Here is a 16797-nt window from a genome sequence, read left to right as displayed (position 1 = left end):
GGTTGAAGATTTATTTCTATGTATGTGATGTTTGTCCTCATGCACAGTGTGTCTGTGTACACACCTGTGTGCCTGTGCTTGCAGAGGCTAGAAGGGGGGGGCCTGAATCTCTTGAACTTGCACTCACAGGGGACTGAGCTGCAATGTGTGTGTTGGAAAACAAACCCAGGTCCTCTGCAAGGGCAGGGAGTGCTCTTAACTGTTGAGCCGTCTCTCCAGCCATGGAGACAACAGTGTTATTTACAGAAATAAACATACTCAGCCGGGCGTTAGTGGCGCACACCTTTAATCCCAGCACTCGGGAGGCAGAGGCAGGCGGATCTCTGTGAGTTCGAGGCCAACCTGGTCTACAAAGTGAGTTCCAGGACAGCCTCCAAAGCCACAGAGAAACCCTGTCTCGAAAAACCAAAAAAAAAAAAAAAAAAAAAAAAGAAAAGAAATAAACATACTCCTTTTTAATGAGTTAAGTGTCCCAGACTTCCACTTATGTAACGGGATGAGTCCTAAAGTGCATCTTTTGCACTTATTACATGGAACTACAGATGTCCATCTGCAGACTGTAACCCAGCTAGCCTGGCTATAGGCTTGTATTACTTGGTTACCCTAAACTTTTGCCTTCAGTGTCAACAAGGGTACCTCTGAGAACATCAAGAACAGAGACTTGCAAACAGTGCCTTGTGAGGACAGGCTGGGAGCACGTACGCTCTTGCTTCCTGTGCTGGGCGACGGTGAGCAAGTGTCAGGGAGTCCAGCCTGTGCTAGGGTTTCACCCTCCCTTCCTGCTTCTCCTGCGGTCACATCGGCTTTGCTCACTTAAACAGTCTGACAACTGGCTCCAAGTGTCCCAATTGGTCCAAAGTACAAAAAAGTTTAAGAGCCTCTGCCATGGGGAACCCACTGTATATAAATCAAAGACAAGTATTTGGGTATTTCTGTGAAATATCATCGCTTGCATTCTTTTAGAGACCATGGATATGCTTATGTTCTGCTTTGAGATAGGGTCCCTCCTCTGTAGATCTGGCTGTTCTGGATCTTGTTATGTAGACCAGGCTGGCTTTGAGCTCACAATGATCCATCTGCCTGTCTCTGCCTCTGGAGTGCTGGGATTAAAGGCATGTGCTGCCACATCCAACTTGAGGGGATGTGCTTTGCAAACCCATGTAGAATGACGTTTATGACCTCTAGGAACAGAGTTAACTTCATGTAAATGTCTTGCCTGCATGCTGTGTGCACAGCACATGTGTGCCTGCTGCCTATGGAGGACTGGAAGAGGGCTTCAGATCCTCTGGAACTCAGTCAGATGGTTGTGAGCAACTATATGGACATTTGGGCCCAAACCCATGTCCTCTACGCCAGCCTGGTCTACAGAGTGAGTTTCAGGACAGTCAGTCCAATACATAGAAACCCTGTCTCAAAAAACCAAAACAAGGAAACTATTGGAACTGGACAGTAAGGCATACCAAAAGGATGAGTAAACACGGGCTTTGCCATTGGCTCTCAAGTGGCTGCTATGCCAAGAAAGCAGTCAAAAACTTACAACTCTGAATGTTCTACTAGACACTGTTTGATAATGATACATCACCGAGATTTTAAACATAAAAATATACTTCAGCATGAATTGTAATAAGGAAGCAGCTATATCTTAAGATAGGTGTAAATCTCCCTTTAATTGAATGAGTACAAGGTAACAAAATCACAGCATTTCCCCAAATGATAGTAAATAGGCAATATCCACTAATGAAATGCCATATGCCATTTTTACATATTGTAAACGGTTATTTTTTGCAAGCATTTATATTTGAGGGTACCTTACCCTTTCGATACTATGCTGCAAACGTAGTTTCATTCTTACTACTTCCTGTTGCCGAAAGAGCTCTTTAAGTGGATCTGACAGCGAAGGTGGTGGTGTAATCTAATTAGAAAGCACACACAAATTATTAAGTTTTTATCTATAATTAAACTTTAGTGCGTAACTTAAACCCTGACATTCCACGAATTAAACAATACAGTTCTGTGATGGTTAATCTTGTCAACTTGATTAGACTGAGACGCTGAGAAGATTAATAAGGAATGCTTTCGAGTGCCAATTAGAAATGCATAGAAGGAATTGCTTAATTCTCTTCTCTATTGCTGTGTTAAAACCCTGACCAAAAGCAACCTAGGGAGGGGTAGGTTTTTTGGCTTATGGGTTGCAGCTCATCACCAAGGGAAGCAAAGACAGGAGCAGAAACCCATGGAGGCATGCTGCTTACTGACTTGCTTAGTCACTTTTCTTACCCAGACAAGATCCCTGTGTCTAGGGGTGGTACCATGCAGTGGGCTGGGCCCTCCTCCATTCATTACCAATCAAAAAATGCCCCATAGGCATGCCTACAAGCCAGTCTTAGGGAGGAGACTCTTCTCCCCAGGGGTTATGAACCTGACAACAGAAGCTTCCTGAGACAAATAGGTCATGAGGGCGCAGCGCCCTCATCAACAGTTCCGTCAAAACCAAGTTTGTTCAACCCAAAATCTGAATAAACTTCTGGAAGTTGGTGAGACTGCAGAGAGAGACCTGGCAGAGGTATGGTTTTATCTTCCAGTTCCCTTCATGGCTGCCGTGAGGTGATGAGCCTCACCACATGCCCCCACTAGCATGATACCCTGCCTACAACAACAGACTCAGAAAACACTGAAATGAATCACAGAAACTTGGAGGCAAACTTAACACTGTCAGCTTATTTGCCATAGTGAGTCTGTCTGATGAAAGCGGCCATTACACCACTGAGTGAGAATTTTCAGTCAGTTCCAACTGCCTAGAACCTAGCAGGACATTCCATTATACTTAGATGTTTTGATTCTTAGGCCACAGCAAATTTTTCAAAGAGCAAACTATTAGGACTAAAATGTTAATTACAGCTCCCAGACACGAAGAGACGGAGGAGCCAGTGAGACAGAAAGGCCGGCATGAGATAGAGACGTTCCAGGAGACAACAGCAGTGCTCCAGCTTAATAAGCAAAGCCTCTTTGTAGACGGTAAGAGTAAAACACAAGAGCCTCGGTGTTAGCCGACTCTTTCATGTAAAGTAGACAGAACTATGTAACGAACCTTATGTGTGTGATATGAGCTCATTTCTAACTTGGTATTACACTGGTCTACTCTTTCTGATTAATTCCAGAGGGAGTTGCAATTTACTGTTAATGCAGACAGGCAAGTCTGGCAGCCATCATGACCCTGAATATTCTCTCTTCTCCTTGAGGCCTCTGTCATTTCCTTTTCATATCCTTGTTTATGGCTACTACTGGCCTACTAGGGTAAAGTAAGTTATCTCCTCACATGTGAGTTTCCTGACCCCATCAGAAAGCAGGACATCCAATCTCTGTGGTGGTGTCACAATGATCATGAGACACAGGAGTGCTGAAGACCCAAACAGAGAAGAAGTCCCCACAGGGCTCCACAGAACAGCGCAGACATCTACAACAGCTTATTTGGGATCAGTGCTCAGGCCTCTGATTTTTTTTTTGTGTCTTGTGAATTGAAAACTCACTAGAAGAATGAGTCTGGTGCTATTGTTTTAAAACTAGCACCGCCTGTAGGTATGCAGTTGTCTCAAGGAACACAGAGGAGCACCACTCAAGACCTGGGCTGGTAGAGGAGACTCTAAGAGAGTCCAATGTGAGCATTGTGAAGAAGAGCCAAGTGCATCAGAGGAAAAGCGGAAGGAGAGAGATAATCAGAAGACAAGCAGAGCCACTCAATTGAAACCACACAAACTACTGGTGTGCAGCAACACTTGGGTATTTCAATGCTTTACTTCATGGCTCCATGCTCCTTCACTGATATTCTCATTAAAGACAAAACCCACACTACATCCAATTTCTACCACTCTCTTTTAAAGCAGTATTTGAACAATGAGTTCTAATTTAACAAAGAGTCTTTCTGCACTGCTCCAAGGGAATACACTTGTATTACACCATTTTTCAGGAGTGAGGTGACCAAAAGTTTACTTCTAAGTACTTCTAGCTAGCTTACAAAGTTTTTTTTTTTTCCCCCCGAGACAGGGTTTCTCTGTATTGTTTTGGAGGCTGTCCTGGAACTCACTCTGGAGACCAGGCTGGCCTCGAACTCACAGAGATCCCCCTGCCTCTGCCTCCTGAGTGCTGGGATTAAAGGTGTTTGCCACCACCACCCGGTTTAGCTTACAAAGTTTTAACATAACGTGTTCTTTATGTTAGAATCTGAGCCTACATAATTTTGATTAAAATGTTTCACCTTTTAAGATGAAATAGAAATTGGACAAACCAAAAACTATTAGATGAATTTTTAATTATTAACAATGGATTTTGCTGAAAGACTGTATCAATAACAAATTTACTTCTCATTACTTAGTCTACTACTATTGGTATTTAACCCTAATCTGTTAAGACTTGAAATGCACCAACATCACTTCTCTGATAATGTTAGTAGAGTACTTGTTCTCATCCATTTAAAAGGTACCAGATTAAAAGATAGAGCATGTACAGACAAGCGGCAAACAGTAAGTACTACGTCAGGAGATGCAGTGTAGCCTTCTTGTACACTGGGGTTGCTGGAAGGAAGCGCCCTGCGTGCAGCAGCAATGCGACACAGACTCTCATAAAGCCGGACCGAGAAAACAAGGCAACTATGGCAGCCATTTGGAATGTGCCAGCACAATGCTCAGCACACACATATGATTTGTATATGTAGCATGATAAATACTTGACTATGCAGTGTTCATGGATCTGAGCAGCTAAGGTGGCGATGAAGTCAGCACACCATAGCGGCAATGCAGACCCTTGGGGGAGAGAGGCAATCACCACAATTAGTGCTCATTTAGTTGCTGGGACAGAAAACTCAGTCGTTAAGGCAGAGGACCCAGAAGAAGAAGCAGTGCTTAAGCCCATGACGGGGGAATTTAGTAAGAACAGACGGCTATGATGTCAAGTCAGACCCAAGACGACAAACATGATGCAGCCAGCGGCCGTCACAGCCCAGTGGTGACCCGTGTCACGTCACAACGGCTCAAGAGGAAGCTGGAAAACGTCACTGTGCACAAAGGACTCTGCACAATCACGACAGTGAAGGTGACAGGCAGTGTAAGGTTGATGAGCTGAAAAGTCAAGGGAGATTTTTTTCCCTAAGGCAGAAGTAACCCATATATATTCTGAATGAGAAACACAGGCCAATCAAGAAAGAAGACTGGAAAAAAATACTAGTGAGAAGTATTTAGTAGAGGAAGGTTCTAGAGAAGATGAAATAATGCAATCACGTCCATATAGAGGCACTCGCCTTCAAAGAAATCAAACCTGTCTCTCCTTTGAAACAGAAGGATGAGCAGGTGAGGAAAAGCTACCCACGACACCTGGTAAGGAGGCTGCTTTGTGACATGTGGTCATTCAGGGCGACATGGACAGTAAACATGTCAGACTTCAAAGAGTCAGCAGAAAGGAGGAGGAAAATAGCTTAAATAACTGTATTTTGATTATATACTGCTACCAGGCTGTTTTTACTTTTAAAACATTTACTAGAAAACTTGAAATGATATCTACAGCTTGCATATGCACAGCCCCCCCAACCCCCCGCCCAGTACGAAGACTGCAGACCAAGTAAGACAAGACCACTACCACCGAGCCCAGGAGTGTTGCAGATGTGTATCAAGTGATAGTTTACTTACTGTAGGAATACAAATCTTGCTTAAGGGGTTTCCATCCAGGAGATATGATCCATTAAATGTTACATACTCGTCATAATACTGAGGAGCTTGAGGGATAACGCTACATAGTAACTTGCGCTTCTCTTCAATTTTTTTCCTGATGTGCAGATATTCAAAATATGGATTTGCTCTCTCAGAACTGTACGGTTGAATCTCATCTAGTTTCAGAGAATCTACGATGGCTGCAAGAGATTGCTGAGTTTTCTCCTTTGCCTGAAGTAAAGAGGGGCTCACTTGCACAGGCTGAGGGACCCGGGACACTTTCCTCTTCCGTGGATGGTGAATCTGAGGGTCGTCATCTTCAGTGAGCCTTATTCTTCCCCTTGGGGAGGAGTCACTGTCTTTTTCTGGCAAGAGTGTACAGCCAGCAAGAATCTGCTTACTCTGACCGACCACTGTGCTCACTTTGTTTCTAGTCAGTCTTTGGGGGAGCTGGTTCTCAGTTTTATCATCTTCAGCACTTTCTTCTAACTCTCCTTTAGTGAGCTGGTCGTATTTGTGCATCTCCGGCTGAGCTGAGGGCTGCGAATGGCTGTCCACACTTGACAAAGGGCTCTGCTGGGATTCCTCGTCTTCAACGGGGAACAAGTACTTTTCACCACTATGGCCATGTTTTGCAGCGTCCTGGTCACTTAGGCTTCCTTTGGACACCCCTGCATTCATTCCGTACAAATCGGAGTCACATTTACTCAACTGAGTCAAGACCAAACCCTGCAGTTTGCTTTCTTTCTCATGTGAGACAACTTGAGTATCATCCATGCTCTTCTCGACTTCATGGCTACTGGAAGACTTGTGAGTGAGCTTGCTAAAGGCATACTGCGTGCTGACCTGAGCAGCAGTGTCGCTTCCACTGAGGTCCTTTCCCGAGGGCAATACAAGCACAGTGCTTGCCTTCTCAAAGCTTGGGAGTGTTTCTTCAACAGGGTTTTCAGAGTAAACAGGTACAAAAGAATTCGTCTTCTGAATATCTGCTAGGACAAACGTATTTTCCACATCCTTTGTAAAGTTATTATCGCTATCTAAAACAGAGCTAATCACAGGACCTGCATTTCTCTCTTGTAAAATACCTGTGTCTTGACTGGCACCATATGACAAAGACACAGATTTAGAAGCAGACTCAGCATCTGAATGTGCCTCGTTGGAAAAGGAGCAGGGTTGCAGTGAGGACAGAAAGGATGCTGGATCCTGAGTGCACGAGTTTCCTGGCATTTCAGTCTGGTGTGAGGATAGGCAATCAGTATTTTGTTCTCTTAACCTTTTGTTTTCCGAGTTACAGAAACTTTGAGCAGAGGAATCTTGATCAGATGTACTAGGGTCTGGGCAGATAAAGTCATTGGTGCTTAAAGACTCCAGTTTATCAGCAGGCATCTCCCATGATTTGTTCTGGATCACTCCAACCTGATTAGATGGTTCTAAGTGCACCGGACTGTCCATTAAAGTGCCCGCAAGACCGACACTCTTGATGACGTTTGTATCAGATGCAATGTGCCTGTTGCTTACAGACATAGCTGGAGAGCCTGTCAAGTTGGGGTGGAAGTCAGACCCAGGTGGCAGCCCTCTCTCCGGCACTGCTGAAGACACTGCAGAGTTAGGAGAAGGGCAGGTCTCTCGTGGCACAGCTATGCTACCTTGGGTGTTTTCTTCTGGTATCTGGAAATGTTTCGTGGGTTCACAAATGACTGAGGGCATGCTACATCTTCTGATCTCTACAGCAGGCCGTACCTCATTAGGAATTAGTTTAACATCTTCCACAGAAGACGACCTGAGATGGCACACTGGAACTCTATTTGTACATGGTGGTTTAAGTCGTTCCGGCAGGTCAGCAAGGCTCTCCAGCTCCCTTTCATAAAGGGCTGGAGATTTGGCATTTGGCAGAAAAGGTGACTGGGAAAATGACAATTGAGATTCTGAGCCCTCCAACATAAAGTCAGAGTCATATTCAACAGGAGGCCGGGGGGTTGTCACCGTGTGGCAAGAGTCTTCTGAACTAGCAACAGAAATCATGGACACAGATCTAGAGCTCAGGCCCAGCCTCTCACTTTCGGACCTAGGAGAGCGGTTCGAGGTGTTCTCTGAAATAAAGGATGACTTCCCTAAATTCAGTACGTTCTTGGTGTCAACAGATTGTGATCTATTACTTCCAACATCTTTAGAGTGTTTCTCCTTGTTAAAAACATCAGTCAATTCTGAACTTCTTGACCTACTAAATTCTTTATTTTTTGATTCATTAGTTGTATGCTTTGTTTTGTCTTTATCTTTTACTTTAAGCTCTAAACAAGTACGATTTCTTAATCGTTCCTTTTCTTTTTGTTTAATTTTTTCCTTATGTTTTTTGTGCCACTGTTCTATCTCTAGGTCTTTAAGGCTGAGCATTCGTTCAAAGCTTGTCTGCATTAAGTCATCATTTACTAACCGCTTTTCTTTAGGGCGAGTGTCTTTTGAGGCTGGTGATGATTTAGGTTTAGGCTTATCTGTCTCAGACTTTAGTTTGATTAGAGTGTTTAGTTGGATTTTTTCTTTACGTTTGTCTCGTTCTTTGTATCTGTCTATATCTTTTTTATCTTTCTCTTTGCCATCAGGAGTCTTCAAAGGTTCATCCCTTGCCTTTTCTTTAAGACACACAGTTTTCTCATGCTGGATTTTACTGTCTCCTATACTTGACCTTTTCTCTTCTTGTAAGTGTCTGGAGTTAGTTACGTTTATACTTTCTTTATCTCTGAATTTCTCCTTCTTCTCTCCTTCCCTGTCTTTGTTTCTGGCCTTTTCTGACTTAGCATACTCACTATTATCAGACTTTTTTTTCTCCAAGTGCTTTTCTTTGCTTTCTGCTAAACATCTCTCTTTTTCGGGCCTTTCTTTGTCATGCTTTCTATCCATCTTTTCTCTGTTCCTCTCTCTGTCATCAGCTTTTTTAATCGTGCTTTTCATCCTCTCCCCCTCTTTCTGACACCTTTCTGTCTGGTATAAACACAGCTTCTCCTTTTCTTTTATTCTGTCAACACATTCACTAAAGTCCCATTTCTCCTTTTCTGACTTATGGTCATGTCTTATCTTCTTTTCTTTTTCTGAAAGTTTTCTTTCCATCTTGTCAACCTCTTTTTCCTTAGTTTGGAATCGTCTGTCAGATTTTTCCCTTTCTTTCGTATGCTTTTCTTGTTTCTCAATGTCCATTTCCTTTTCCGCTGAATGTGGCCCGGCAGACTCCTGGTTTACAGTGACACCCACAGAACTACACTCGGCTTCTCTCTCTGTGGACACACTGTCCCTTTCTTCTTTCAACTTCTCTTCCCTAAGAGATTTTTCATTTTCCTTTTTAGTCTTCTCCCGCTCTTCCTTAAAGCCCCTCTCTTTTGAGGCGTGCTTTTCCTTACTTGATTTGTCATCTTTCATGCTTTTTTCCAGCTTTGACTTTTTTTCTGTTAGGGACTCATGTTCCATATTTAAAAAGAGATCTTCAGTTTCATCGCTTTTGAAAAAATTCTCTTTCCAGAACTCTCTGTCGAACTCGACACTCCTCTGAAGCTCTCGGGCGCTGTCCTTGCCTTTGTGCTTCTCCTTCTCGCCGTCAGCTTCCTTCCTGTGCTTTTCTTTCTCCCTCTCTTTATGCTTCAGTTTGTGTTTTTTCAGGGTCTTGCCCTCCTTATCCATCTTTTTCAGTGTGCACTCTGAGTTTTCAAATGTTGGATTGTGATCCTCATCTTTCATTTTGGCATTTGATTTTTCACCAAATTCTAGGTGGAAATCTTTCTGATGTTTGTTTTTTTCCTTATGCTTATAGGATTTTACGTTTGAGCTTTCTGGCAAGAATTCAGGCTCCATACTATCGTACCGAGCAAGATCAGGCTGCAGCGACAGTTCAGAGCTCCCTGGAGATATGCACGCTTTCATATGTTCTTGCTTTAGTGGTGTGGACTGCTTTTCACTTAACCCACAAGAGTGCTTGGGAGATTTGCCAGTGGAAATATGGAATAAGTGTAAGGAAGTATCATCTTTTGGGCTAAAAGATTTCCTAAAACTGCCCTCATCTCTGGTTTTCTCTGAACAATCCAGTGCAGTATTAACTGTCAAGTTTGTTACTCTGCTGTTTTCCTTCCCCTCTTTCTCTTGTTTCAGCTCTTGGTTCTCCTTGTTTTTATTCTGATTTTTTAATTTCCTTTTCACTTTGCCTTTCTGTTTATATTCATATTCTCTTCTGGCTTGCGTGTCAGTATTTGATGGTTCGGGGACAGAGCATGCAGCAGAAGTCCTTTTGCTGCCCTGAAGAAGGTCTTCATCAGAACTGTCTGTGCTGGAATACAGAACCCTCGATGGCTTCTGCTTCTTAGTTTTAAATGACTTAGAATAGAAGGCTTTCTCCTGTTTTGCAAACAAACCACTTTTTTCTGCTTCTGACTCATTCTCTTTTCGTTGTTCTCTTCTAAGAATATGCCTGTCATCCATCATCTGACTTATGTCTTCTTCGTCATCGTCTTTGAACTCGTACTCATCCAGAGCAGATGGGAGTGGGGCTTTACTTGGGAGAACTTTACTTTCACAGACGAAAGGGTCTTTCTCTGGTTCTGAGTCAATATTTTCATCAACACTAGAAGGATTTACAGAATGAGCTTCTTCTGAATCTAGAATAAGAAAAGAAAAATACAGTTTACACCATACACACATCAGAGAATTCCAGCAAAACCTGCTTACACATGTAAGCAAGGCCAAGCAACATGTTAGAGTTCTACAGTTTTGTAGAACAAACTCTCAGAGCCTCCTTTATGATGAGATTCTTGACTCCTTTTAAAAGCATATGTTAAACACAGTATGTTTATTAGAATGTATGATGTGAACATACACACACATACAGAGAGAGAGCATACAGCTGAGGCACCTGGATTCAGGGGAAACATCCACTGTAAAAAATTACAAAAATTCTCTATATATGAACATTTTTGTGCTGGCAAGAGAATGGCTTAGGTAAGGTTCTTTGACTCTTCTCCCTAAAAAAGATTAAGAACCACTAAACTAAAAAGATTTTGTTTTATTTATTTCAAATATATATTAGCAGAACTTTATGCATATCAAAAAGACCAAGAATTTGGATAATGGAAAGGTGTTAACTATACTAGAAACATGACTATTTAGGAGAAAATGAGAAAAAAATTAAACAACACTCTAATTACACAACCAAGATTTTAATAGATACGTAATTCACAAAAACCACTACTTTGTTCCTTAGGTTATTTTTATCTACAGTTTAGACTTAGAACACTGGGAGAAATAGTTTCATTTCCTATGTATTATTCAATACACAAATATTTTTATTAAATTATAGCTAAGTACCAGGCATGGTGGCATTCTCCTTTCATCCCAGCACTTAAAAGGCAGAAACAGGCAGATCTCTGTGAGTTCCAGGCCAGCCAGGTCTACAGAGTGAGTTCTAGGCCAGGAAAGGCCACACACTGAGATCTTGTCTCAAAATTCATATCAAATTACAGTCATGCTATTATATAAACACAATCAAAGTCTTGGTAGAATGTACTTCACTGAATCCTTTTTTTTTTAAATCAAAATAAAGTTTTTTAGCCAAGAGTGGTTTTTAGCTCATGCCTGTAAGACCATATTTGGAGATGAGAAAGATCAGTACCAGCAAGACTCCATCTAAAAACAAAGTAACACCCCTCCCCAACAAAGCCAAAACAAACCTAACTCATGTTCCCCAGCTGATACTGTGTGTGAGCACAAGCGTCCAAGCACAAGCTCGCAGAGGCCAGGGGAGGCCGTCAGCTGCTTCCTACACCACTCTCCACTTCAGTTTTGCAGCAGGGTCTCTCCCAGAGTGAGAGAAGCGCCATGTTTGCTAGACTGGCAGACTGATGAGCTCCCGGGACCCATGGACCTCCTTTAGTAGAAGCAGAGGCAGGTGGATCTCCATCTCCATGAGTGCAAGGCCAGCCAAGATTACACAGTGAGACCCTGTCCTCGAAACAAGACAAAACAAAATTATTACAGCCAAGCTGTTGTAGAGATATAATCAAAGCCTTGATTGAATCCACTTGTTTGCTTATTTACTTGGTTTTTCAAGACAGGGTTTCTCTGTGTAACAGCTCTGGTTGTCCTAGAACTCGCTTTGTAGACCAGGCTAGCCTCCAATTCACAGAGATCCTCCTGTCTCTGCCTCATGAGTGCTGGGATTAAAGGCGTGCACCACTAATGCCAGGCTCTACATTACTTAAAAGGACAACAGGCATGGTGCCTGTGTGGCTTTTGTGTGGTGCTTGTGATTTAGCTCAGCTCCTCTTGCTGTTACAGCAAGCTCACCTCCCTAGCCCCCAGGTTGACATCTTTTTTCTAAGTGGATGTTTTACACCTAGCGCCTTTAACTGAAAGGATTACTCAAGACTATAAGAGACCTGCCAGGAGTAGTGGCACACACCTTTGACCCCACTGTGCAGGAACACAGGGCAGAGGGCAGAAGGCAGAGGGCAGGGGCAGGCAGATCTCTAAGGCCAGTCTGGTCTAGTTCCAGAACAGCCAGGGCTGCAAAGAGAAACCTGTTTCAAAATAAAAATAAAAATGGTAACGGAGGCACTGACCCAGGGGGATAAAAACAAATCAATTGCAGGAGCAATCAAACACTTCCCTTAATATTCAACTATATTGAGATTGTACACTTAACCGGGCAGTGGTGACGCACACCTTTCATCCCAGCACTCGGGAGGCAGAGACAGAGGCAGGTGAATCTCTGTGAGTTCGAGACCAGCCTGGTCTACAAGAGCTAGTTCCAGGACAGCCTCCAAAGCCACAGAGAAACCCTGTCTTGAAAAAAGCAAAACAAACAAACAAAACAAAACAAGAATGTACACTTACTCAAATACATTAAGTTTCATTTTATCTGGCTCTCAAATACTCTTCATACAAACTTAAATCCCAGAAACATTCATACCTATGTACAGGCAGGTCACAATCATTGTTTTCAAAGAAAATATGGCAATGTCTGAAGACAATATAAATAATATAAAGCTGCACTGAGTAATAGTTTCATATACGTGGTATTTTACAAAGCTTATAAATATACTTCAAAGTCCTACTTACAGGTACAAGCCTGCTGAAAAGCATCAAACATGGAATGTTAATACCATCAAAACAATCATCACTAGGGGCCAATATCTGACTTGGTACCTGACTGAATGAATCAGAGAATACATGACCTTTATCATTATCATTTCTTCCTTTCTAACTAATGTCTTCTTATGTTATGTGCCCTGGGTTTTGCCTGCATGTGTGTCTGTGTGAGGGTGTAGGATCCTGGAGTTACAGATGGCTGTGAGCTGTCATGCAGGTCTCTGAAGGCTGAGCCATCTCTCCAGCCCCTGTGCTTTCATTTCAAACCCAAGGACTTTCCTGCCCTGGTGTTTTTCAAAAACTTCACTTCTTTATTGCTTCTCGCTAGTCTCACTGGATGATTGCTTCACTGGAAACACACCTTTTTGCCCCATAAAACTGCAATCATTTCCTACACACAGGTAGAGTGGGGGAAGCATACTGAAAAGCACTCAGCTCCTCCTCAAGCAGCAAACACTGCACAGTTGCTGTCGAGGAGAAACCACTCCCACAGGCACACTCAAGATGCTGGCTTAGGAGGGCACAGACTTAAGGAGTACTCTTCGGAGAAGAGTCGCAAAATGAAGTCACGAAGAGTAAGAATTTCAGGTAGGGACTGACAATGTTTACACAGAGTGAGCAGCTGGACCACAGCATCTAGAGCATGCCTTCCTTTTCATTTAAAGGTGGGAGAGATTTTCAAACGTGTGGAAGTGTAGCTATCTGTGTGGGCGTGTTCGGCCAGAGACAGACACTGTGATGACCTCTTCCACTTTTCCTCTACTTCCTCCCCACCTTCCTCTTGCAGACAGTGTCACACTCACTAACTCTGGAGCTCACCCTTCAGGAAGCCTGGCTGCCTTCAAGCTCTCCAGAGCGTCCTGTCTCCACTCCTCAGCTCCGCACTGCAATTACAGCCACAAACTGCCATGCACAGCTTTACACGGGCCTGCGCGCAGCAAGCACTTCACCCATTATGACTACTGTAATAAGCTTATTACATTTAATATGTAAACGTCTAATATAATCCCTTTACTGCAAGGGCGTTCAGGTGCTTTCCCTACTCGACAGTATACAGATAAAATGTATACACTGCTCTTTGGAATAGCAGCGTGTCAATACGTGAGTAGAGAAAAAGACAGGGACACTCACCAAAATGGTATCTGTAAGAAGCTAGTTAGGTGAACATGACTTTTTAAAACTTTAAAACTTTTTCAGGTCCCTAGCACAATAGACATCACTGCTGTTGTCACCAGTCGTGCTCAGTTCACTAACACATGCAAAACAGCAATGCTGGTTTTTACGAGCACTCATGAGCTTATTTTTCATGTATGTTACTTCTTTCTCTTTAATGTCAGATATGACATAATTTCTTCTGATGCTATGCCTCCCACAATAGTGCACTAGCGCACTCACTCACACACACACACACACACACACACACACACACACACACACACAGACGCACTTAAGAGCTATGAGGCTGCCATTTACATGAGCTGAAGGAATAGTTTCCAATGCAAACATGTTTTTGTTTCCTTATATTTTTAATATGCATGCTATTTTGAAAAACGAAACCTATAAATTCCAATGTAAACAATTTAGCCTGATGTTAACTAGTATCCACATGATAATGAAATATCCCTGAGAATCCATCTGCTTCTGGCTCTGAGTCACACACCTATCAGGAAAACGCTACTCATATTTTTGGTGTTATCTGTGGTCCTCAGCCAAGACCACTTCCCTCACAGTGTTACTGTGTGTCTAGAGTGTGTGTAGACCAAGCCGACAAAACCTTTCCAACGTTACACAGACTTTACTCAGGAATGCAGACCAACTGGTCCTAGACACCAGTGAAATAATCTTTCCTTTTTTTTTTTGTTTTTGTTTTAGGTAGATGTTTACTGTATTAAGCAAACCATCTAAAATCTCCAAATCCTCAAACTTCTGTTGTCAAAATGGCCATGGTTAGGGTCCTATGACGAGTACTCCCCAACACCACAGGCTCTTACTGAGGCTACTAGTTGCTCTCTATGACCATATGGAAGTCTCTATTGAGGTAGACAGCACTTAATAAGTCATCAAGGATACAGGGTTGAGCTGGTGCTCACCTAGAAGCTTCACCCTACTGACTACCATCCATAGTGCTGGAAGGTACTCTGCACAGTCAGAGGTGAAAGGTCACAGTCAACTATCACCCAGTCATAAACCATGAGACCTACAGCACTCACCTGCCTGAAACATTTGCTGTGCAACGGGGGCACAGATGTAGAGGTGACCAACTCATGCCTGACACCAGGAGACTTGACCAACTCATGCCCCACACCAGGAGACGTGACCAACTCATGCCCCACACCAGGAGACGTGACCAAGTCATACCCCACACCAGGAGGCGTGACCAAGTCATGCCCCACACCAGGAGACTTGACCAAGTCATACCCGACACCAGGAGACGTGACCAACTCATGCCTGACACCAGGAGACGTGACCAACTCATGCCCCACACCAGGAGACGTGACCAACTCATGCCCCACACCAGGAGACGTGACCAAGTCATACCCCACACCAGGAGACGTGACCAAGTCATGCCCCACACCAGGAGACTTGACCAAGTCATACCCGACACCAGGAGACGTGACCAACTCATGCCTGACACCAGGAGACGTGACCAACTCATGCCCCACACCAGGAGACGTGACCAAGTCATACCCCACACCAGGAGACGTGACCAAGTCATGCCCCACACCAGGAGACTTGACCAAGTCATACCCGACACCAGGAGACGTGACCAACTCATGCCTGACACCAGGAGACGTGACCAACTCATGCCCCACACCAGGAGACGTGACCAACTCAAACCCGACACCAGGAGACGTGACCAAGTCATACCCCACACCAGGAGACGTGACCAAGTCATACCCGACAGCAGGAGACGTGACCAACTCATGCCCCACACCAGGAGACGTGACCAACTCATGCCTGACACCAGGAGACGTGACCAACTCAAACCCGACACCAGGAGACGTGACCAAGTCATACCCCACACCAGGAGACGTGACCAAGTCATACCCGACAGCAGGAGACGTGACCAACTCATGCCCCACACCAGGAGACGTGACCAACTCATGCCCCACACCAGGAGACGTGACCAAGTCATACCCGACACCAGGAGACGTGACCAACTCAAACCTGACACCAGGAGACGTGACCAAGTCATGCCCCACACCAGGAGACGTGACCAAGTCATGCCCCACACCAGGAGACGTGACCAAGTCATACCCCACACCAGGAGACGTGATCAAGTCATGCCCCACACCAGGAGACGTGACCAAGTCATACCCCACACCAGGAGACGTGACCAACTCAAACCTGACACCAGGAGACGTGACCAAGTCATGCCCCACACCAGGAGACGTGACCAAGTCATGCCCCACACCAGGAGACGTGACCAAGTCATACCCCACACCAGGAGACGTGACCAACTCAAACCTGACACCAGGAGACGTGACCAACTCATGCCCCACACCAGGAGACGTGACCAAGTCATACCCCACACCAGGAGACGTGACCAACTCAAACCTGACACCAGGAGACGTGACCAAGTCATACCCCACACCAGGAGACGTGACCAACTCATGCCCCACACCAGGAGACGTGACCAACTCATGCCCCACACCAGGAGACGTGACCAAGTCATACCCGACACAGATAAAGAACCAGAGATGAGATAGGCCATGGGCCTAAGGCGAAAAAACCTCTACTACCATTCTGCTAACACCACAAACCAGGGTCTAACTCAACCTTTGTCAGAAAAGCTTCTGCCAGTATGAGAATTCAGAGACCCACACGTAAACACCATGCAGAGTGAGCAACTCTGGAGCACTTCGTACTAAATGGTACGTCTTCATCAAACTTGTTTCCTCAAGGCTCAAGGATCTACGCGCAAGCAGCAGCAGAAATACGGTTAAGAGTCAGAGGAAATGATGACAGCAAAGAAACC

The 16797-nt window shown here is 44.2% G+C and overlaps 1 protein-coding gene across 6 annotated transcripts in view; it reads right to left on the bottom strand.

Moving 5' to 3' along the window:
* Nucleotides 1-16797, bottom strand: part of Ankrd12 (ankyrin repeat domain 12) — a 91129-nt gene that overhangs the window by 10452 nt on the left and 63880 nt on the right. For 5 of the 6 annotated variants that reach the window (XM_040752915.1, XM_040752914.1, XM_040752918.1 and 2 more), the window contains 2 exons: nucleotides 5676-10330; nucleotides 1814-1912 (listed from right to left, as the gene is read on the bottom strand). In XM_040752915.1, coding sequence (XP_040608849.1) covers nucleotides 1814-1912; nucleotides 5676-10330 — 4754 coding nt within the window. Of the gene's footprint in view, nucleotides 1-1813; nucleotides 1913-5675; nucleotides 10331-16797 lie in introns of those variants that run through there. The other variant, XM_040752920.1, reaches the window with a different exon arrangement.

This window comes from Mesocricetus auratus, unplaced genomic scaffold (assembly GCF_017639785.1).
Source record: "Mesocricetus auratus isolate SY011 unplaced genomic scaffold, BCM_Maur_2.0 Super-Scaffold_100010, whole genome shotgun sequence".
Lineage (NCBI taxonomy): Eukaryota > Metazoa > Chordata > Mammalia > Rodentia > Cricetidae > Mesocricetus > Mesocricetus auratus.
This window is presented reverse-complemented; position numbering and strand designations above follow the sequence as displayed.